This window comes from Drosophila grimshawi, unplaced genomic scaffold (genome assembly GCF_018153295.1).
Source record: "Drosophila grimshawi isolate 15287-2541.00 unplaced genomic scaffold, ASM1815329v1 contig_1006, whole genome shotgun sequence".
Lineage (NCBI taxonomy): Eukaryota > Metazoa > Arthropoda > Insecta > Diptera > Drosophilidae > Drosophila > Drosophila grimshawi.
The window spans coordinates 1,139,450-1,162,158 of record NW_025062489.1 but is presented as its reverse complement, the minus strand read 5'-3'; the positions used below and the strand labels follow the sequence as shown (position 1 = coordinate 1,162,158).

Below are 22,709 nucleotides of genomic sequence, written 5' to 3'. Positions count from 1 at the left end.
ATTTAATTTAAATAAATGTACATTACAATTACAATTACAATTCATGTTAATAATGAAGGCGTTTGCAAGGAAGCTGGCTGGGGTAGTGGGAGTGGCCTAGGGGTGTTGGGTTGGGGAGGTGTGGTTGTTTGGGTTTACACAAAATAAGCATCATTGTAATCTTGAAATTATTCTATATAAAATAATGCATTTTAAATATTAAATCACGTACATTACTAAAAATTTGTGTATACATACATATACATATACATATACATACTATGTAGGTAGGCGTGTGTATGTATGTATATCATCTATACACACACACACATACAAACTTACTACATACATCATTAGAAATGGTTAAGCAACTTGCAACTTTAAGCAGTTGAAGTTCCACCTTTTCACTTTTACATAAATAATAATAATAAGATAATAATAATAATAATAATAATAATAAGAAACATAAAAAAATAGTCAACTTTACAATTACCAGCCGCTTACATCGAAACATTGCTAAACTTGTATCATTCGCTCTCTCGCTTGCTCTTTCTCTTTCATATACATATTTGATATATATAAATGTTGGTATGTTGTTGTTGTTGGGTTTTGTTTTTTTTTTTTTTCATTAAAAAAAAAAGATTAGAATTATTAATATTATGATAATAAACATAAATTGCTTGCCTATGCGTCTGATTGAACGAACGAATGAAACATTCTTCTAATACAAAATTACAATTTCAATTCATAATAATATATGCATGTTTATATATATATATATAAAAATAATAATAATAGTTGTAAAAAATGACAATAATATAAGTAATCTGTATACAATTTGTATTCCTTGTGGGTGGCTGCTGCTGCTTCTGCTGCTGCTGCTGCTGCTGCTGCTGCTACCGCCTACTCGGAGTCCTGTTCCCGTTCATCAAAGCCTGGCAAATCAACCGCTTGGAGCATGCCGCGTGAATACGCGTACTCGATCAGCGCCAGGTGGCAGAACACATATTGATCTGGCATTTGTATGGAGTAGGCGCGCTGCGAGCGTATCTTCTCTACCGTGCCGCGTATGTCCGCCGTGCCGACATCCTCCAGACGCGATATGCATATGTCCAGCGTGATGAAGGTGCCTAATAAACAAAACAAATGTGACGATTAGTAATCGGATCGCAATGCTTATATGGTATGCCAATATGCTAAAGCTCAGATATCACCGATTTCCCTCTCCATTTGCTTTTTTTTCATATTTATTAAGGAAGAATTTTCTGTGTTATGCATATATGCATATATGTAATATATCTTCAAACCGAACTAAAGACTTTAATGCAATAAATCAATGCTCTCATCTCACATCGATTTAAGCTATTTTGACATTGGGCACTGCCTAAAGTTTGTTCATAGCTGGTTGCCTATAAAGCTGGATTATTAAATCATTAAATGATAATCTATTATTATTATTATAATCTGTTATAATTCTTGGAAGCAAATATAGTGATATAAGAATGAGTCCAGACGCATTTGCAGCTGAGAAGGTGTGCGTAGTTAAGGATAAACATAATTGTAGACAGTCTAAGATTTCAATCAATAAACGTGTATTTCGGCAGCAGTTTGTGATTCTACTTGTACTCGTGTTAATGGGGTTAACGGTTAGTTAAAATATTTACCGGTGCGTCCAATGCCAGCGCTGCAGTGCACCACAATTGGGGGGCCGCGCGCATGACCCGCCCAGGTGTCGCCGAGTGCGTGGACCAGCTGTGCCTGCTTGTCGCGCACCTTCTGCAAAAAGTTAAGCATGGCCATTGCGGAGCTGGGCACACCGTAGTCCGGCCAGCTGGTGAACTGCCAATGTGACACATTGCGAATTTCGTCAGTCTGAAAATGCGTATGCGAATGCGAATGCAAAAGAATAATTCAGAATTCAGCAACCGGCGGGAGCAACAAACTAACCTTTAGGTTTCTCAATTCTAGGGATGCAACGGTGTAATCCTCGTTGCACTCGACGCTAATTGTTCGCACATGGTAATTTCCAAACTCTAAGGAACTATCGTCAGTCGGCTCCCAGTATTGGCCGCACTTCACACGTCCGCGCTCCATGACGCGCGTTGTCATAACTATAACTAGGCAATGTTGTTCCCAGATCATGCGCCAAAAGTCATAGGATGTCTTTGGTAATGGACCTGCAAAGCCAAAGCCAAAGCCAAACCAAAACGAAACGAAACGAAACGAAACCAAAAATTAAAACAAAAACAAAAACAAAAACAAAAACCAAAACGTAACGATGCCAATTGATATTCGTATTATTGTTGTTGTCTCTCTGGGAAGCCATAGTAAGAGTAAGAGAATCGATAAACGCGGCGTTGCGGCGACCTCACCTTGAGTTGAAATATATGCATTCTTCTGTTTATAGCCATCGACGAAATTCGCATTTATGTAATCAACAATCGCGCCATCCACTATCTCGCCTAACAGCACCACACGACTGTGATCATAGCAGAGCACGTCTGTGTATCGATTTTTGGTCAGATTGTTGCGCATGCTGCAAATTAAAAAAGTTGGTTATCTTTCGGTTAGCTGATGCTTGGTCATGTCACACTTACCGCGCATGGATGAAGGTGCCCTCGGGCGCCCGATTTCGGATTTCCGCATACTCTCTGATTAGGCCTTGGCGTCCGCGTTCTCGCACCATTTGAACGATTAGATCAATCGTTTTGGGGTCTCCCTCCTGGCCGGCCAGACTGTCGTCATCACTGAAACCAGATGAGGCACTGCTGGGTGGATTTTCCGACCAGAATTCACCGGCACCAACGCCAACGCCGCCTCCAGCGCTACCGTTGCTAGCGACACCAGCGGCGCTGCCGTTGACAGCGCTGCCAGCAACAGTTGCTGCCGCTGACGCCGTTGCTGTTGTCGCTGCTGCAATGGCAGTCCCAGCAGCTGCACCACCACCAACACCACCAGCACCGTTACTCTGTATGCCGCTGGTATTTAGCTTGAGCAACGCGCCGCCTGCGCTGCCAACGGGAGTCCGATGCGTTGGACTTAGTCCGTTTATTGTGATGTTCTCGTTGGACTCCGATTCGGTGTTGTTGCTGTTGCTGTTGCTAGTTGCTGTTGCTGTTGCAGTTGCTGTTGCTGTTGCTGTTGCTGTTGCTCTCTGCTCGCCACTAACTGTCACAACCGTTGTGTTGCTCTCGGCCAACTGATGTACGGCGCTGATTATTGTTGATGTCGCGGCGTTGGCAGCACCACTGCTGTTGTTGCTGCTGCTGCTGCTGCTGCTGCTGCTGCCGTTGCTTAGCGGCGTCGCTGTTGCAGATGTTTCTGCTGTTGCTGCTGGTGCGAGTGGTGCGCAAGCGACACCCACCACAATATTGGCAAGCAGTTCGTCTTCACGATTCGTCATCGATTTGCGGCAATTTAGCAACCATGTGGCGTGTTCGATTTGAAGCGTGCCGCCCAGATGCACCGGCAGCGCCTTGCGCGGCACGTGCAGGCTCAGCTGCGGCACCGATACGGTGAACACACGCTCGCGCAGCTTCTCGCGCACAAACAGACGCAGTATCTTAAATGGCGCCTTGAACCACAGCGGCGCCGTCACGATCAGCACTTTCTTCAGGCGTGCCGGATACCCGCCCTAAATATGCAAATACAAAATACACATTAGAAATTTGATGTTGTTCGACGATTGAACGATTATTGAATCTTAATGAGCCCAACAAATTACAACGCATTTTCATAAATACAACAATCATTGCCACTGCACACGTGTCTATGCTTATATTAGGTAGGTATGTGTGTGTGGGTGTGTGTGTGTGTTTGGTTATAATGAGGTTCTCTTAGACACATGCTAAGGTCAACTGGTCGCCATCCGCAGTCCGCAATCCGCCACCATTAATGTCAAATGTGATTAGAAAGATATATATGTAACACACGCAAGCAAGCGGACTATTTTTAGTATTATAATCAAGGAGACATCTTTGACCCCACAATGATTATGTATATAGACACCTGGACAGTAAAATAGGTGTGAAGACGACAACACTTGTGACTTGTGAGTGTGAAAATCTGTTGAAAACTACAGTCTTTTTAGAAAACAAGGTTATGCCTTGCGTCCCCCCTCTTGAAGTTTGCATTGTGTATATACATACATACACACGTAAATATAACATGAATATATACATACATATGTACATACATACAAACATATGTAGACCACACATTCTACTAAAGAGGCACAAGTCTTAACTGTCTGTCGGCTATGGCCAACTGATTCATTTCATTGGGTTCATTAATAAGAGTTATTCGGTTACCCGAGCGATATTATTTAAGCTGAATAGTATGTTAACTGGACCAAAGAGAAAACTCATTTATTATCTTTTCTCTGGTTAACATAAACAAGTCAGCAATTTGTTTGCTTGTCTAAAAATTGTAAAAGTGTCAGCTTATTTCAACAAATGAGTTGCGTCAAATGACTCGTCATGTTTTCAAAAAACATTCATATATATATATATATATATATATATGTATATGTATATGTATATTTATATATTTAGATGGTGACACTGGCATTTGTAAAGGAAATTGCAAAAGTTCGTGGGTGGCTCTGATGCGTATTTCATTTGCTGCATTGTTCAGAAGTGTCCAGATTGAGGCTGCTTTGAATTAGCTGAGCACATAAAAATAAATGTACATACTTAAATAGATATATGATAAATGTGCATCAGCTATATGCGTATATAAGAACGGTAGTTTCACAATTATGAGAGCTCAGACCCAATACAGCATAAGTATTCCAAGATGTATATATTATATATTAAGTCAATAAGCAGCGTCGAGGAAGAGGAAGCGATGCCAGTTGGGAGAGTTTCCCAGTACGCTTCCTCTTTCAAGTTTGGTAACTTTTGCTCTTAAATTACGGAAGATGTGGACTTTAGAGAATTTTGGGGCGGAAGGGGGCATCGCTAAAAATATTGTTGGAGTACGATCTTAGTAATCTATCTAAGGATATCGCCAACAACCTACGAACCGAATTTTCTGACTGGAGCCCTTAAATTGCAGGAGATATGTGGCTTTATCAATTGGCGATTATCGATTTTATCGATTTGCGAGGCTCCTAGTGGACTCAGCACTTCGTTGAGCACTTTGAGTGACGTGGGCACAGACCAGTAAATGTCCAAGTTTCAAGGCTCCAGCTTCAAGGACGTCGAAAAAAGTTGTGTTCATACAGACAGACGGCCGCACAGAGAGCATGATGGACATTGCACAAAATCAATATACTATGATACCTTCGGAAAGTGGGTTTTTATTTACAGGGTATCTGCATCACGGTATCATGTCAAGCGACAAATGACGATTTTTTCATTGAAATACATCAAGAGATTACATTAAAGCGTAATAAACACACGCGTTGGCGTAAATACTGATTGGCAGCATCATTTCTCGCAGTGTATGCGTGTGTGTGTGCTTGTGATCAAATTAAGTGTTGTATAAGCAAGAACAACAACAGCAACAGCAACAACAACAACAGCAACAAATGCCATTGCACACAAATTGAAATGGAATGAAATGAATTTGTTGCGACTGCTGATTCTGCTGATGTGCTCTGCTGTGGCTCTGAGCTGATGTCTGCCACTGCTGTTGCTGCGACACAACCTTCACCCAGTTGCAGCGTGTTGAACACTCCACTCTGCGGCCAGGCCATATTTTTGGATTGCACAAAATGGCCGACGCCGGCGAAACGTACGTGCGCCCCAAAACCACCCAATTTGCCGGGTGGCATGGCCAGTGGAGAGTTTGTGCCTTGTGACTTGTGCCTGCATATCCATATATCCATATAGCTATATCCGTGTCAACGCTATTTATTCCCAGTTTATTGTTCGAGTCATCCCCTCTCCCTCTCTCTCCCTCTCTCTCTGTCTCTCTTGCAGTGTCTCTTCTTGTCCTTCTTCATATATATGTATATATGCCTGTATATATCTACATATTTGTTTGTGTGTGTCTGTGACCACAAGCAAGCCACACACACACACACTGACAGACACATAGGTAGACACGCAGATTAAGGTCAGCAGCAGCAGCACTAACAACAACAACAAGTGCATTTCACCATTTGCCTTAATTAAAAGTAACGCTTACAGCGACAACAGCAACAACAGCAACAACAAAGATAGCCACAAAGAACAACAACGAACAAAACTATGTATTCAAATTGACCAGATTTAAGGCTTAACAATTTTGCACACCCACACTTGTTAGTTGCCCCAACTGTGTGTGTGTGTGTGTGTATGTGTGTGTGTGTGTGTGTGTGTGTCTGTGTGTGTGTCTGTGTGCCCGTTCAGTTTTAATTAAATCCCTTCACAGCGTTTCCACCAACTGACTCTAGCTATAAAATGATTAAGAAATTTGAAATTGCAATTAAATTTGATATCGGGACATATTTATTCGACATTAGAAACGTTAAGTGGCATTTTCAACAGTTTCACAAAGTTCCCCGGTGTATATGAAAGGAGCACTTGCTACATTTGGTCACTGTACAGCCTGCCACTTGGCCCAATAACTGTTAGCGACTTTATGACTCTTGAGTGGCTGTTCTTTTCAACGGATTGCATCATCAGGAACAGCAACAAAATTGCAATCCTTTTTAGTGTGCCGCTCTCCTTTAAATGCTGGTTGTTGTTGTCCTCTGTGGTACAGTTGACTCAACAAAGTAGGCAACACATTTCCAATTTCCCAGCAGCTGGTAAAGTCAGCGTCTCCTTCTGGTTCAGCTTGGAAAAGGACCGAGCGGGGAAGTGTGGTGCTTTCAATGTCACAACTGTTGCAGCTGTTTGACCCACTCGGCAATCAAGTCCACCACCCCCTTATAAAATCGAAGCCAATTTGCATAAAAGCACACATACAATACACACACACACACACATTTACACACATTTACACACATTTATTTGTTTTCTACAAACTAATTTCACAATCATATTTAGAAACGGTGGAAATTGTTGGGTTAAGGACAATTCGCTGGCTGATTGTTTGCAGTTGTGCTTTCAGTTGTTTCGTCCTTGCTACTTTCACTTTGACCGTTACTCTCGCTGTTACTGTTGCGTGTGCCAATAGCAAAAGTACACGCAATAAATACTATATAATTTCCATATATATATATATATATGTACATATCCACTTAGACCACTTCAGTTACAGTTCATAAATAAAAACTATTATTTGTACACCCAGAACCCAAAAGGGTTTATTGAATATGTATTCAAATAGCTCTGACCCTATATATATATATATATATATATATATATATATATATATATATATATTTCATGATCTGTCTTGAAATTTGGAATGCATGTTCTCACATAGCCTGTCACTTGATCGATGACTCTCCTCCTGGTTATTAGTCGATTACACTGAGAACCATAATTGGAAAGATGCATCTTTCTAACGAGGTATGAATATATATATGTATATATCTTGACATAAAATAAAGGCATCTAAAACATGTTCCACTTTTGATATCTTCCAGTCGAACTGTCTCGACTAGAATACTCGTACTTGTTTGACTTTTCTTTTCATTGCAGTATTTTACTTGTTGTAATTTGACTTACTATTTTTTAACATTTTATTTTGTTCAATTTGTTTGTTTTTTTTTTGGGATTTCACAGAACAGGACTTATTTCCAGACATTTAAAGTTTTCCATTTGTGAAATCCTTTTGCGGTTTGACCCGATGTTATTATTATTACCAGTACTTAAACCTTTTGAATCTGGTATTGGTTTTTATGTGCTTTGGGAATCATTTTTACAAATCATATTTAATATTTAATCATATTTTTCCCAACATTGGACCTGTTCGCTGAACAGCAGTCCTTCAAATTAGTTGTAGATGCATTTTATAGGTTAACTAAATTATTTACTATACTATTTCATTACGCTTTGCCATGCTCGTTTTTGGGTCATAGGCGAATATCGAACCGAAATCGGTGAATAACAATTAAACTTGGCTGTTGGCTTGAGTTGCACAAATTAGAATATTTTGTGTGGGAGCAAAAAAGAAAAAAAGTAATAATATGCCAGAAAATAACAGAGAGACACAAGAGCCAAATAAATATTCGCCTCTTAATAAGCGGCATTATGACGCACCTGTCCCTAATAAGCAAAATAGCAACAACAATCGACATAATCATTGACGAAAGCCAAGCAACAACCGGCAGCAAATTAAGCCGAAAATAATAAGCATACACACACACATATGTATGTATATATATATATATATATATATATATATATATTTATATATTTATTTATTTATATATATATATACATCTCTCAGCCCACATGTACACATTGTTATTGTTAAAGTGTTGTCGGCCAGTTGCAACTCAGCCTAAAAGAAAGTCAACTCGTCAAGTCGCCCCTTGCCGCCGCCCACATGTTTCGCCTCCAAATGGCCCATGGAAAAGGGGTTGGCGGAGCAGGTGGAGGTGGTGGTGGAGCAGTGAAGAATTGAAGTGGTTGTGCGTCAAGTGGGCATGTTATGCACTCCACAACGTACTCCACGTGGCTCCACTTAATACGTGCCTCGGCATGCGACTTGCGTCTCTAATTGTTGTTTGTTGCCACAAGAAGAAAGTGATTAAAATGCAGCAGCAGCAGGGGTGGGCAGGAGGGACGTGCGGGATGCTAACAGCAGCAGTAGCAGCAGCAACAGCAGCAGCAGCTGGCTGACAAACTCAATGAGCAGTTGCTCTCTTAAATATGATTCACCAGCTGATCAAAACTGAGTTTCTTTTTTGTTTTAACAATATTTGCAAAATCTTAATTCAAATATTACTCATTTGGGTTGCTCTGTTTGATTCCGGCTAAAGATCAGTTAAACACAGATAATCAACGCTCAACGGTTGCGATAAGATGCTGCTATACTTATAATTATCTATAGTATCAGCAATGCTTCGCGTGTGCAAAACGTATCGAAACTGGAAAGAAGAAGCAATTATTCAAATATATATTTTAAGTTCTTGAAACTTTCATTCCAAACAGTTTTTCCTACATCGCAGCACAGCAGATTGAGTGTGTTTGAGTAATCTTGGGGCAATAGTTGATTGTTATCAAAATATAAATGTGTTTGCCCCATTGCGGCAACAGATATCCCGTTGTGCCACTTGAGTACATAGCAGCAGATGAAGATGGGGCCCTAGTCTGATTGCGAACTGGACTTGACTTGCCTGGGGCCACAAATGCAAAATGAAGCATACGCCACATGGGCTTTTATATCCTTGCCTTGAGCTAAGCATTTGGAAATTCTTGATCAGTCGGAGGCAGACCACTAAATCATATAGCCGCCACTTGAACAATCGATCGAACGCATGAAAAAACATTTTTGTTTATCGGGATACCCGTTAAGCAATTATCAACTAGATAAGGAACTATCAACATGGCCACAATCGGTCAATTAACGTGGCAATTCCGAAGGGTATGTAATCTTCGGAAGGGTATGTAATCTTCGGTGCTTCAAATACAGTTGTTTTTTTTTGTCTTGTTTTTGGATGTATTTTTGAATGTGTTTGCTTAGTTATCGCGCTGTTCGCTTTGCATATTGTCAATATACGTATGTCTGTATGCCCAAAAATAAAAGGCCGACACGCCAGCCAAACAATGAGCTGGCCAAATGGCGTGCCATACAAAAAAAAAAAAAAAACCAAAAAAAAAATTAAATAAAAATAAATAAAAATTATGAAAAATAAAACAACAACATCGACTGTGTATGTTTATAAAAAAAAGGTTACATATATGCATGGATGTGTGTGTGTGTGTGTGTGTGAAATTAGCCATGGCCAAAATTGGTAATGCGTTTTAAGCTTGTCGCCGGCTTTGGGCATGAAACGAATTTGTTGTTGTTGTTGTGGTTCTTGGCGGCGTTTGGCCTCAAAAGGCGCTATTTGGACGCACCAAACAGTCAGAGAGGCCGGCAGTCAGACAGACAGACAGACAGACAGCCAGCTAGACAGCCAGACAGATGGCTAGATGGCTAGATAGATATGACAGAAGTATGATTAAATTGAGAGGGGAGCAAGCTGTTCAGAATACCAATAAATAAAAAAAAAGAAACAAAAAAAAACGGAATATTTGGTATTGTTTAATCATTGCGCCGGATATCGACAAACAGACGCCAAGTGCCAATAATAAATAAATAGCAAAACAAATAGAAAACCCTAGCTGTATAAATATTTTGTTTCCCAGTATATATATATATATATATATATATATATATATATATATATATATATATATTGCATATATGCATGTATGTGTGTATGTGTGTTTAACAATAATTATTTATATTTAATCATTCGTTCAACGGAAAAGTTTATTTACTTACTGCTGTCTGTAATTTTTCAGCGTAAAAAACTCGAGAGAATTTTTGTATTATTATATGCAGAATCTATATATATATACATGTATATACATCTGAGTGGTACATAAAATGTTTCAAGCCAAAAAATATGAACACAAGTTCGATGTGTAAATAAATTATAAGCTTCCAAAGTGGAAAGATTCTTCTTAAATATACAGATAAATTGCTGCACTACATCAACAACAACAACAACAACAACAACAGTGTCAACAGACTGTTTGTTGAGTGGTACGTTGCCTGCCCGCTAGTCGACCATATCATTATTAATTGTTTTGGGTTTATTTTCTCTATAGTTGCCATGCCCGTATTCTCACCAATACTTACGCAGATACGTAAGTGTGTGTAGAATGAGTTGGCAAGCGAAACGAAAGGCAGAAATCAATGTGTGCACATAAATCAAAAGCGTCGTTCAAATAAACGCGCCAATGTACAAACAGCTGTGATTTCATTGACTCTTTTGGCTTCAGCTCATTCTTCGAGTCATCGTCGTATTATTTGTTGTTGCTGCTGTTGTTGCTGTCGCCGATATCGGCTGTTTGATTTCGATTTTGTCATTCTTTTGCAACTGGCAGCTGCTTTTGTTCCCATCCAATGCCATTAACAAAAAAAAGAAGAATTAAATAAATAAAAAAACCTCTCACATCACCTGTCAGCTAGAGGATAGCTTCGATACCAAATACTTGTACTGGTACTCGTATTTGTACTGGTTCTCGTACTCGTACTTGGTACTTGGTACTTGTGCATGCCGCACATATCGTTTGTACTTATTATTTATTATTATGATTTTAATGGGATTTTCAAAGTTTTCAAGTCATGCTAAGCTGACTTCACAAGCTATGACGCCAAATTGAGCATTAATCTTTAGTTGGAATATATTTTTGGGAACCTGTTCTGAGTTGCTTCTGAAAAGGTAATTGTTGTCACCCATACCCCTTGTGTGAAGATCTCTTGGTTGCGCAAAGGATATTTTAAATTAACCGTAGTAAAAACAGGGCAAGGCTCAAATCTCAATTCTCGTATCATTTAGGAAAGTGTATTGATATTTCATCAACCGCATCGCTGATATTATTTGTTTTCTTGGAGTGACGTTGATACTAAATTTTGTGGGGATAATTAGTCATTTGACATTTGATATATTGAAATATAAATATGAAATAAACATTACAAGTACAAATATCGATCGGGATATAAATGCATATATATAAAGCTAGTCAAACGTTTCGAAGCTGTTGTGTGAATGTTGAGAATCTGTTTTTAGACATTCCTGATCAGAATCAATAGCCGAGTGGATATAGCCAAGTCATCGACACACTCGTCAGGGTAGTGTTATTAGGTGCAATAAACAATGTGAAATTACAAACTAAATTCATATATACGTATATTTATTTACGTACTTTGGAAAAGGGTTAAATGTTCTGGCACCTGAGATGGCGACTTTCGCTTAATTATTTATAGATACGCGTTGTTGTTTGGCAATTGTTATTGGCTTTTGGAAAATATTCGCACAGTCAAATATTAAATGCACTAAATGGCACTGTAGTAGGGGCGGAGGGGAGTAGCTGCTGTGCACGACGAGAGCACCATTTTTTTTGATTACTGGGACAATTTTAATTGGCAATTTGTTAGCTTTTGCGATTTTTGTTGCTGCCTTTTTTTTTTATTTTTATTGTTTATATAATAAGCTTTTCAATGTTGTTTGTTGTCGGTTACACAATTGCACAAATGATGCATCCAAAAATTGCAAATTGAGAGAGAAATGCAATAAACGAAAAATCAAAAAAAAAAAAATCACACACACACACGCAAATAATGGGAGAAACAAAACAAAACAACAGACGATAGACAGACGGTGCTTTACAGTTACAGTTGCTGTTACAATTGCTGCAGCAACACGGAGTGCGAACAGCGGACGTTGGGCAGCTGAGTCTTTTTGCACTTGTAGATACTTTTCTCGCTAGACCCTCTGGCGATCAAAAGTTGCGGCACTTATTGGATTTGTTTTGTGTGAGACATATGCATGCATGCATGCATGTATGTATGTATGCATATATGTGTGTATGCATCCATATGTGTGTATGTCTAAACAACACATTGTGGCACTTGCAGCAGCCGTGTGACAGCATTTAGCTTTAGCACACACACACACACATATACATATATATACATACATATATATATATAAATATATATATATATGTATATATATATGTGGATACACACACACACACACAGAGAGAGACACACAGACGCGAAACCCACACGCACACAAATGTGTTTTATACGTTTTGCTTACAATTTTCTTTGGCTGGCTAAATAAACGGTTCTCACTTTTTGCTGTCACAAAAAATATTAAAAAAAAATAAAATGACGCCAATTCTTTTTCTTGTTTATTTCGTATAGATTATTTCTCTTCGATTTTTTGGCAATGAATTGCTTGTTTCATTTGGTGTATATTTATATTATCATTCGTTTATAAGTAATATTTAACGGTTAACTTTGTTTGCTGCGCGTCGTCGTGGAGAGCTGAACTACTTCTATTTGTCGGTCTCTGCCGCCGCTGTGGTCGTTGCTGCTGCTGCACTGCTGCTGGCGACTACGAAGACGGCAGCAGCAGCGCTAAACGGTAAAACGGCAAATACACGACGCCAAAAACCTCCAACGCTGCGTTCTTGACGCAGGCGCGCTCTCCCACCACCACCACCACCTTCGTTCTCAGCAACAGCACAAACGAAAGTGACAAGAGCGACAGAGAGAAAGCGAGAGAGAGAGAGCGAGAGAGAGAACGAAAGGAGGAGAGAGTAAAAAAGGAATAGAGAGCGCGCGCACAAAGTGAGAGCAAAGCAACCCACTGGCCTGCTTTGCTTTGCCTTTTCGCTGTTTCGCTCACCACCCTTTCCCAAAAATAATCCGATAACTGACTGCTAGGGTTGCTTTTGGCAGAGCGTTGCGTCTGCTGCCACCTGAGGGTTGATTTCAGTTTTTGCATTGCTCGCTTGCATGGTTGCATTTTTACAGCTGTCCGTTTTGGGTTGTTGTGGGCGGTTATCGCCAGGGCTGCTGACGACGTGATTGCGAATTTTAAGGGTTGCCAAAATCCACAATAAACATACATATGTAGTTATGCATGATCTTGATGTGACCAGTATTGTCACAACGTTGACATACATGTGTGTATGCACACATATAATTGTGTCACTGATTTATGCAAACTATAAACAGTTACTTAGCCTTGGCACAAACCCTAACGCCCACATGATTGTTGTCTTCACTGCTGAACGGTTTCAATGCGGAAACGACAACAACAACAGCAACAACAACAGCAACAACAACAAAAACGACAACATCAATATGTTTTCGAAACTCAATTAAACTGTATGAAATACGTGCATATATCACGTATGGATGTATTTGTAAAAAATAGTACAGCGAAATGAGGTAAATAATAGCGCATAACTTTGTATCGTTGACTTTGAATTTGCATTTTTAGTTTACAAACAGCTTATACACACTTACATACACATATGTGTTCTATTATATATATATATATATATATATATACCTATATATATATAGATAACGTTTTGCGTCAATGTCAGACAGAAACAACAGCAAAAAACAAAAAAAAAGCAAAGCGCACGTTGTAAAAATAACACGAAATATCAACGCAATGTATACTTTTCTTTAAGCCAACAGAGCAATGAATGAACACTTTGCTCTCAATATGCGCACATGTGTATGTGTGTGTGTGTGTGTGTGAGCACTAAAAATAACAATATCAATCCTATACAGTTTTGATTATGATTGTGTTGAGTGTGTCTGCCACCTACATATAAAACTTGTTGTTCCTTGTAGTCTCGTGTAGAAGATATTGAAGTTTAACAAGAAAAACAAAAACAAAAAAACACAATAACAAAAACTTTAGCTTCCGAACTACGCACGTTTGCCTCCAATTGTCGTTAAAGCGACAAATGGGGGAGGGCGAATGACAGGGCGTAACGGAAACGGTTAACGAGCCGGCAAGACACAATGCACAACGCACAACGCACAACGCAAGACGCACAACGCAAGAGGCACGTTCTTTTTATTTTATTATGATTTGGCTTTCTTTGACTTTTGTGCTGCTTGTGAATCAATCTATTACGTTCGACTAGAACTCGTCAACTGAATTAGTTAATCAAGCGAAAGATAGCCCCAAGCGTCGGCGCGCGCGCTTGCCACGAGCGCAGCGCGAGAGAAGACGAAGCGACGAGCGCGAGTGCGAGCAAGTGAGCAGCTGCCAGCTGAGACTGATGAGAGGCGCACTACAAACAACACCAAAAAAAACGAGAGTGAAAATGTGTCAGTATGACTATGCCTGTTGTATGCGCATGTGTGCGTGTGTGTGTGTGTGTGTGTGTGTGTGTGTGTCTGCTTACTATGTGCACTGTTTATAGCCAGCTGTTCGAATATGCCACGCAGTTAACTTTACGATCGCTTTCCAATATGCATGCATGTAATCTGTACCTGTGCATAAATATTTATATTTAATTGAATGTACATGAGTTTTTACTTAGCATTGGCCGACCACACAATCACTCATCACACAGCACTCAGCACTCGCTCGCACATGCTGCGTATTCGTAATGTAAGATACAAAATGTTGCTCATACGCCTCTGTGACTTCCGATTATATTTATGTATGGCCGGCCGTGCGAGTGAGTGTTAAAACTTCACTGCACAGTGGGAGTTCATAGGAATTTCAGTTTACTATTCACAACTGATTTAAATATTAAATATTAAATTTTAGAGGAAATTCCATGATTGTCATAACTAGTTTAAACTAGTTGAGTATTATACAAAATATTACCTGTTGATTGCGAAAGAAATGAGCTATATACACATTCGTATTTTGAACTTGTTTCGTATCGTTAAACATATAAATATGTCCGTATGAATATTCTACGTGTTCGTGTTCGAACTTTCCATTGATCTTTTAAAACTTTTGCGTAACTGTGCAGGCGCTCGACGAAAAATAAGTAATTCAGCTATAAACATTCCAAATTGTTTTCACTCTCTCTCTCTCTCTGTCTGTTTCTATCTCTCTTGCTCACGCTGTTCAACTGCGCACAAGAGAGCAAGAGCTGCTCTCTCTCTCTCTCTCTCTTTGGGTAGGCTCTCTCAGCTCAGCTGCTTTGCTGCCACTGCGACTGCCGATTTCGGCTGCTTGTTTTGCCCACGCAATTTTTTTTTGCGTTTTGATTTTAAAGCAGTTGTTGTCAAACGCATGCATATAAAATGTTTATATAAATTCTTCCATAATTATATATGTGCTATATACATATATATGTACATGCTCTTGGCTTCTCGGTAAACACCACTAGCGGCCGGTGTTTGTTTTAACCTTTATATTTGTATGTTAACATTTCCAGGTATGTGCAAAGTGCGTTACTACATATGCATAAATGTGATGTATGCCATGAACTATACTATATATACATACATATATATACATATATATATATATATATGTATATATATATATATATATACAAGCAGCCAAAAATAATTACGTCTTACTACTGGCTGGTCACATCATTTAATGTAGGCGTATAAAAGGCACCGAATTGACCGTCGCATCACTGCCTAGGTGTGTAGGCGTGTGTGTGTTCGTGTGTGTGGGCGAGTGTGTGGGCGTCATAAATACGTATGTGCATACATTAGTGTGGATGTAAAGTTCGCTAGTTGGCATTGTGATTACGTTGATTATTAAGCTCGACTACTTCCGTTAAGTTCGCCGCTCGAAAGGATTTCCGAGTCGCTTTAGCATATGGGTTCACCCAAATCAACTGCTCAACACAAACAGAACGAAATAACGAGAGAGAGAGAGAGAGAGAGAGAAAGAGGGAAGCAGCGTCATATTTAGTGACTGCTTGCTGTTAACTGCTGACGTCGCAGCGCAGCATTCAACATAAATCAGGCATCGATGTAAATGCTAAGTGGATTTCGAATAAGCCCCGCCTACTACTCTTCGCTCTTCGCTCTTCACTCTTTACTCTTCAAATTCGTTTCGAAAAATAGACGCGGTCTACACGCAGCAAACAGAAGCGATAACTATGAACTGCAAAAGCGCAGTTATCTTTTGATTGGCAACGATTTAATGCGCTTGTACACACCAACACGCACACACACACACTGTTTGTATGTTTGTGAATTATATCAATCAGATATCAATCATTTTTACTATACAATTAATATGCGATAAGGTATTCCGGTGTTCAATTATAAGTTTAAATGATGACGGATGTTTTTTTTTTAGATTCATAAAAACAATGTTTTTCCCCAGATATAATTAGCTTGCTACCTATATAAATATGTATATACATGTATATATAGGTATATGATAGTCCAAGTTTCATTGAGTAGTAGTATGTGGTTTTGGCGGTGCTATAGTAGGGGCATCCCCATGAGGGGGTAATGCAAAACTAACGAAATTAAACCAAATTTTCAGTTTGAAGTCACTAAATTCTCCAACGTTAAATTAAATGCACAATAGATGCATATGCGATAAGAAGCAATTACAGACACAGACACACACACATGCACATATAGCACGGGTATTCCAATTTGTTGGGACACGCTTTGTGAATTTCTGGATCATCCCGCACCCCTCCCGCACAATCACTACCAAGTTTGGGCAGATTTGCGATTATATGTTGTATACGTGAATGTAATTTTAAAGTGTTGCCCAAAAGTATGCAACGAGTTCAAATTCAAATTTCAATTCAAAAACTCACCTTGAGCAACGTGAGAATCTTTTGCGATAGATCATAATCAAAATTGGAATATTTGGAGCCACTCATGTCGTAGATGAAGACAAGTCCGGCACGCTGTGTCTCAGTGTCCTGGAGCGCACAATCCAGCTGATAGACGATACCCTGTAATGTTGTAGTATGCGAAGCACTCAACGGACTATGTCGGTTGGCCGTGAAGAGCGCAATCGCAGCTCCCGAGGAAGTGCGCGCCGGCTGCAATTTAAATAGCAAAATAAACAAACAAGCGACTGAATTGAGCTGAGTGGTCTTCATTATAAAATGGAACAAAATACACCCTAGAGCAGGCCTTACCAAAATACATTCACACAAAATCACACATTTTGCATGTGTTAGTGGTTGAACGCTGGCTGTCAAAGAAAGAATGGCTAGATAACATACCCACCTTATATGATATATCCGATGTTGATCATTTAAATTGCTCAAATGCAAGAAGATTCCTTGTTATTAGCTGGTATTACACTGGTAGCAAAGTATATCGAGCCACTGCAACATTCTCACTTATTTTTTCAAATCTTTTATTGTACCAATACGTAGGAACCTAATTTCGATTCGACTTGAAAGCCTGATTGAAAGCTTTTAATGCTCACAGTGGTTTGCGCAACGCAAGAGGTTAGGAAGTCAAATATGAATTCGAAAATTGAAATAAATAATGAGCTTTTTGGGTATTGAAAGCTCTTGTGTATTATATGCGTGAAAGCATAAGAGCGTAAAAGCTTTAAAACATATGTGCAGATTTTGGTAAGGCCTGCAAATTTGCTTGCTTGTAGTGTTTTAGAAGTGGTTTTCGTGTAGACTAACGGTACATACCAATATTGTGAATTTGCCTGTTTGCAGCTCGGAGCACAATGGCTCCACATCCGCATCAATATTGTAGAGGTATTCCCTCTGGCGTATCTGCTCATGCTGCTCGTACAAGGATACGGCACGGGGTATATCAAACTTGCGGGCGTACAGAAACTTGACAGCCGTCGTATGCGAGATGTGGCGCCTAATGGGCAATGATGCGGATGTTGCGGATGCAGTTGCAGTTGCTGTTGCTGTTGCTGATGATGTTGTTGCTGCATATGTTTCAGGGGCGACTGTTATTGTTGTTGCTGCACCTGCTGTTTGTTGCTGTTGCTGTTGTTGTTGTGGTTGTTGTGGTTGTTGTTGGTGTTGTTGGTGTGTGGTGTTCGCGTTGCTGAAATTGAATGTGTTGGCATTCGGGGAGGCGGCGGCTGCTGTTGCGCCTAAATTATTGCAGAGATCAATGAATTGTTTGACAGCCTGCAAAGAACCAATGATAATGAAAATTTTGTTAGTTCTTCAACAATCACTTTTGTCTTGCAACGTATGTAATAAATAGTATTGGTGTTAATTGTTATCAATACAAAAATCGACCTGAATATTTCTTGTATTTCTGGGTCTTAGAACTAATTTCAAAATATTCTGGAAACTATATTTTAAATTAGAAAAGCCTGTTCCTAAATCTAAAAAATTATGTACTCTGGTTTGAAGCAAATAACAATCCAAGTTTTTAGAAATCATACATTCTGTATAATAAGATAAGTTACCCTTGGCCCCAAAAGTATGCCGATTTTCTATTATTCTGGGCGATTTTTTTCTAAGTATATACAAATTGCACAATACTAATAAAAGAAAGAAACGGGTTTCATTCGATTTAATCGAAGAAATGAAATAAATAGAAGTATATGAAAATAATAAATAATCCAAATCAGATATAAATAATTATCCAAACACACATGCAAAACCCTTTTAGAAGCTCTTATCAATAATATGTAGAAGCTTATAAATTCTCGATTCTCAAAAGATATATCTTTTATTGCTATCGCTAATCGATTTTTACCGGCACTGGCGAAACAGCGGAAGTTATCGATTGTGCGCAATAATCTCGAATCTTTGAAGTCTTTAGCTCTTCCCTCCTTCCTCTTAATACATTTATTTTATTCTGTTTACTTTTTGGGATATCTCATCTGTCAAATCAAACAAATTGCAAATGGAAACATTAAGTTATCCATCAAGTTCGATTTATTGCCGGGGATGACGCCAACTAAAATGTAAGTAAGCATTTGAGGCGTGATTAATATGCCCATCCAATTACATATGTATTCGTAATGGGTCATTATATACACAATGAACTGCATACTTATTATTATTAATATAAACAACTTGCTGTGAAATGACGTCATTAAGTGCAATTAAAAATGGAAATAATTGGCAGACGAATGACTCGTTTATTGCCCATAATAGATTCATAGATTACAATAGACAATCGGCAATAGGCAGTTGCATTAACCTTGTGCCTATCAAATCTGGGCAAGCAGGTCAATAGAACTGATCCCGGTCAGATGGCCGGCCAATCGTCAATCAACGCACCAGAAAACGCACATTGAGTCTTTAACCTATTTACATTCAAGCATGCAAAAATAAATAGTATATAACAAAAAACTTTGAAAAGAATAAGTGTGAACGAGCCAGTCGGGATATACCCTGAAAATAGGCAGAATGAAGCATCTGCATGCGCATGGGGTATATACACATATGTACATATATTAGAGATCAGCAGTGATGTCAGTCTGTTCTCAGAGACTGTATGAGCTGGATACCTGGATACCTGGATTGAGCACAGACACATACACATACAAATAATATAACTACATGCGACTTTTCTAGTAGATGTTGAATGGATTTTCTTCCCTTTCTTAACTGCCTACGAGAGATAATATTTCGTTGGTAAGAAACATAAACTTTTATTACAATTAGATCAAATTATATAACTAAATTAATAAATAGTTTCTAAGAATTCAACCGAACCCCCAATCTATAATCAGCTCCAGTCGCTTTCTTTTTTTTTCTTATTCAATCCTTGTCATTGAAAAATATATTAGCTGACAGTTGATGAGAAGCCCATTAATTCTTATAAATCATTTGTTATACGAAGATAATATTGTATTTGCCAGTGAAAACTGCCGATTTCGGCTGAATTTCTTCACTCGATTCACTTAATCGCAACTCACACTCAATTGTATAGCTCGTTACTTATCATACGCGGTAGTTTCCCCCTCCCCCTCCCTTCCTTTCCCTATCGAGACAAGAGCGATAAGCTCTCGCAGTGCTGGGTATACAAGTATATGTATATATTATATACATACAAGTACATACATATTGTACAGCTGCATTCAAACTGAGTTTGTTTTGTGCAAACATAATCGAGTTTCCATCAATTTATGAAATATAAATTTCTATAAAGTTTCGTGTACTCAAAAAAATAATAAAAATAGAAAGAATTAAAAAGAAACTCAGTGTACTCTATCAAATTATGCCCTTGAACGACACTAGAAATTTAAGGACCGAAAAAGTAAGTAGTTTATCAAATCGAATTAATAAGACAATAAATATTATATTATATCTTATTTATAATATAAGTAAACCAAGCCACAGCTCACATCTGTGGCACTCATTCCTCTTACTCTTTTGGCTTTGCTCGTCAGTGAAATTCATTAGACTCATTTCGTCTTTTTCGAAAACCAAAATATCGTATTTTGCTTCAAGAGCTTTCAAATTCAGACAGGAAAATGTTTGATTAAGATTATTAGCCCAGCAATATTTTCTTCAAAATGAAAATGAAACGTAAGAAAACAATACAAATTTGATTCGAGTTTATTAATTTGAGAAATGCAACTCAAATCTATTTGGGTTTACGATTTTATACGCTTTGATTCCTTTTTATAAGCATCGTTCCTGAATCAAGAATATATTCTTTAATGAATTATGAATTTTATTAGAAGTAGAATTATTAGTTTTTAGAAATACTAATATTAAGCAATAATAATTCTTCAAAGCAACACACTGGAAATTAGATATATTTGCTCTACATTTTTAGAAATCTTCAGCCAGAAATTTGGAAATGCAACCCCCAGTTTTTAAAAAGCCACAACCATAAGTATATTTAGGTTAGGGATTCAAATGTGCTGGACTCTTGTCTTATTCGATTTGTCTTTGCACTCTGAAATACCCACACAGCAGACGGACATCCAAGCCAAGCACACAAGCGATTTCTGCGAATTGTGTCGAGAGTCGAATGTCGAGGGTCGAGAGTGTTGCAAATATAATGTGAAAAGAGAATACCCAGTAATATGAGTTCCGATGCGCTGAGCTAGCATTTGATTTTAATTGGGATTTTTTTGCTTCACCGCTTCCGTTGCCAGGCGTAAGTTTCTACGAATTGAATTTTCAGCTCGTTAATCTCTCGATCCATAACCCATAATTGTCGCCCACTTCCACTTCCACTTTTGCCACATTTGGTTTCGTATTCATGTGTTCCTAGTATCTCTCACTTCGATTCGGATTTATTCATGCGCTTTCCACCAGTTGACTAATTAGATATTTGGCATGCGATACGCGTCGTCATCAGAACAAAAATTCGTTTCGCTCGTTTCTTCGCCCATTGGCTTTTCTTCTTGCCTGAAGAGTTGAGCCGCGGGAATGGCGGTGGGGGAATTGATAAGGGCAATTTTATGTGTGACCTAATCGCTAATGACACCCACCTGTTCCCGGTTGCGTCGTCGCTGACAGAGATGCACCATTTTCTTTTGTTTTATGTTTGATATTTTTCTATAACTAGCACCTATACACACACGCACAACAACAAAAAAAGCAGAGAAATATACGCTAAAACAATAACTGCATATATCTGATATCTATAACAGTATAGTATGCAGTCGAGCTTTTGTTCTTTTTGGGCGACACTGAAATTCGCGACACGCCGCTTTCAAAGTTTCTTTCATTACTGAAACGGAAAAAACGTAGTCGATCTGCCAGCAAATTAAACAGCGAAGTACAACAAAAGCAATAACAATGAAAATAACAACAACAGTAACATTAACACAAAGGCAACTGCTGATAGCAAGCGCTGCCGCTGCAAACGCTGACGTCAAAGTCGACGTCGACTGCTGTGATGACTAGCTGCTGCTGTTACCGCTACCGCTGCTGCTGCTGCTGCTGCTGCTATTACTGTTGCTGTTGCCGAGCCGACGAGCCATGTTAACGAACTTTATTGAACCGAAATGCATTGGGGCAGCCGACGAGCGGCCGAACGAAAAATGAACGAAGGCGAAAACGAAAACGATCAAACAGTTGAAGAGCTGAAGGCACCGAATTCTAAGAAGCCAAATCGACGACGCATGCGCCGCCTCGACTTTGCTGCTCGCCGCCCTAGCATACCAACAATTTGAGTCATACCGTTTGGACCGTCTCTTCTCCATATGTCACCGCTGCAATCGCAGTCGCAGTCGTCGTCGCAGTCAACGCACAGGAGGTTAGAGAATTTGTACGGTCATCAAACAAAGTTAAAACTGCAGCTCTGCACTGAGCAAAACAAATTGTACCTTTCAAATACAGTAAGCATTATTATTAATTCAGTTTTGAACAACGTATATAAATAGTTTTATAGTTTCGCTCTCTGCTTAAATCTTATCATTATTTGTATATTTTCTGTTTCCGGTT

At 38.9% G+C, this 22,709-nt stretch overlaps 1 protein-coding gene across 3 annotated transcripts; it reads right to left on the bottom strand.

The window, feature by feature from the left end:
* On the bottom strand, positions 1 to 21,885 carry LOC6564795 (tyrosine-protein phosphatase non-receptor type 9). Of its 3 annotated transcripts, XM_032737932.1 has the most exons (9): positions 21,752 to 21,885; positions 18,305 to 18,470; positions 18,012 to 18,262; positions 17,166 to 17,396; positions 2,577 to 3,613; positions 2,352 to 2,515; positions 1,927 to 2,156; positions 1,644 to 1,851; positions 1 to 1,109 (listed from the first exon to the last, which is right to left on the bottom strand). In XM_032737932.1, the coding sequence occupies exons 1-9, from the start codon at positions 21,788 to 21,790 to the stop codon at positions 883 to 885; spliced, it is 2,553 nt and encodes an 850-aa protein (XP_032593823.1). In that variant the 5' UTR covers positions 21,791 to 21,885; the 3' UTR covers positions 1 to 882. The 3 variants fall into 3 exon arrangements, with proteins under 3 accessions (XP_032593823.1, XP_032593822.1, XP_032593820.1); XM_032737931.2 differs by lacking the exons at positions 17,166 to 17,396; positions 18,012 to 18,262; positions 18,305 to 18,470; positions 21,752 to 21,885 and adding exons at positions 12,686 to 12,726; positions 14,220 to 14,302; XM_032737929.1 differs by lacking the exons at positions 17,166 to 17,396; positions 18,012 to 18,262; positions 18,305 to 18,470; positions 21,752 to 21,885 and adding an exon at positions 15,239 to 15,316.
* Between the last annotated feature and the right edge of the window lie 824 nt (positions 21,886 to 22,709).

Excerpts from the sequence above, each read along its gene's own strand:
- LOC6564795 (XM_032737932.1), bottom strand. The coding sequence starts at position 21,790 with ATGGTGCATCTCTGTCAGCGACGACGCAACCGGGAACAG. Across the intron at positions 17,397-18,011 it reads CAGGCAAATTCACAATATTG|CCGGCGCGCACTTCCTCGGG; the intron begins GTATGTACCGTT and ends TTTAAATTGCAG. Across the intron at positions 1,110-1,643 it reads CGCTGGCATTGGACGCACCG|GCACCTTCATCACGCTGGAC; the intron begins GTAAATATTTTA and ends TTTGTTTATTAG.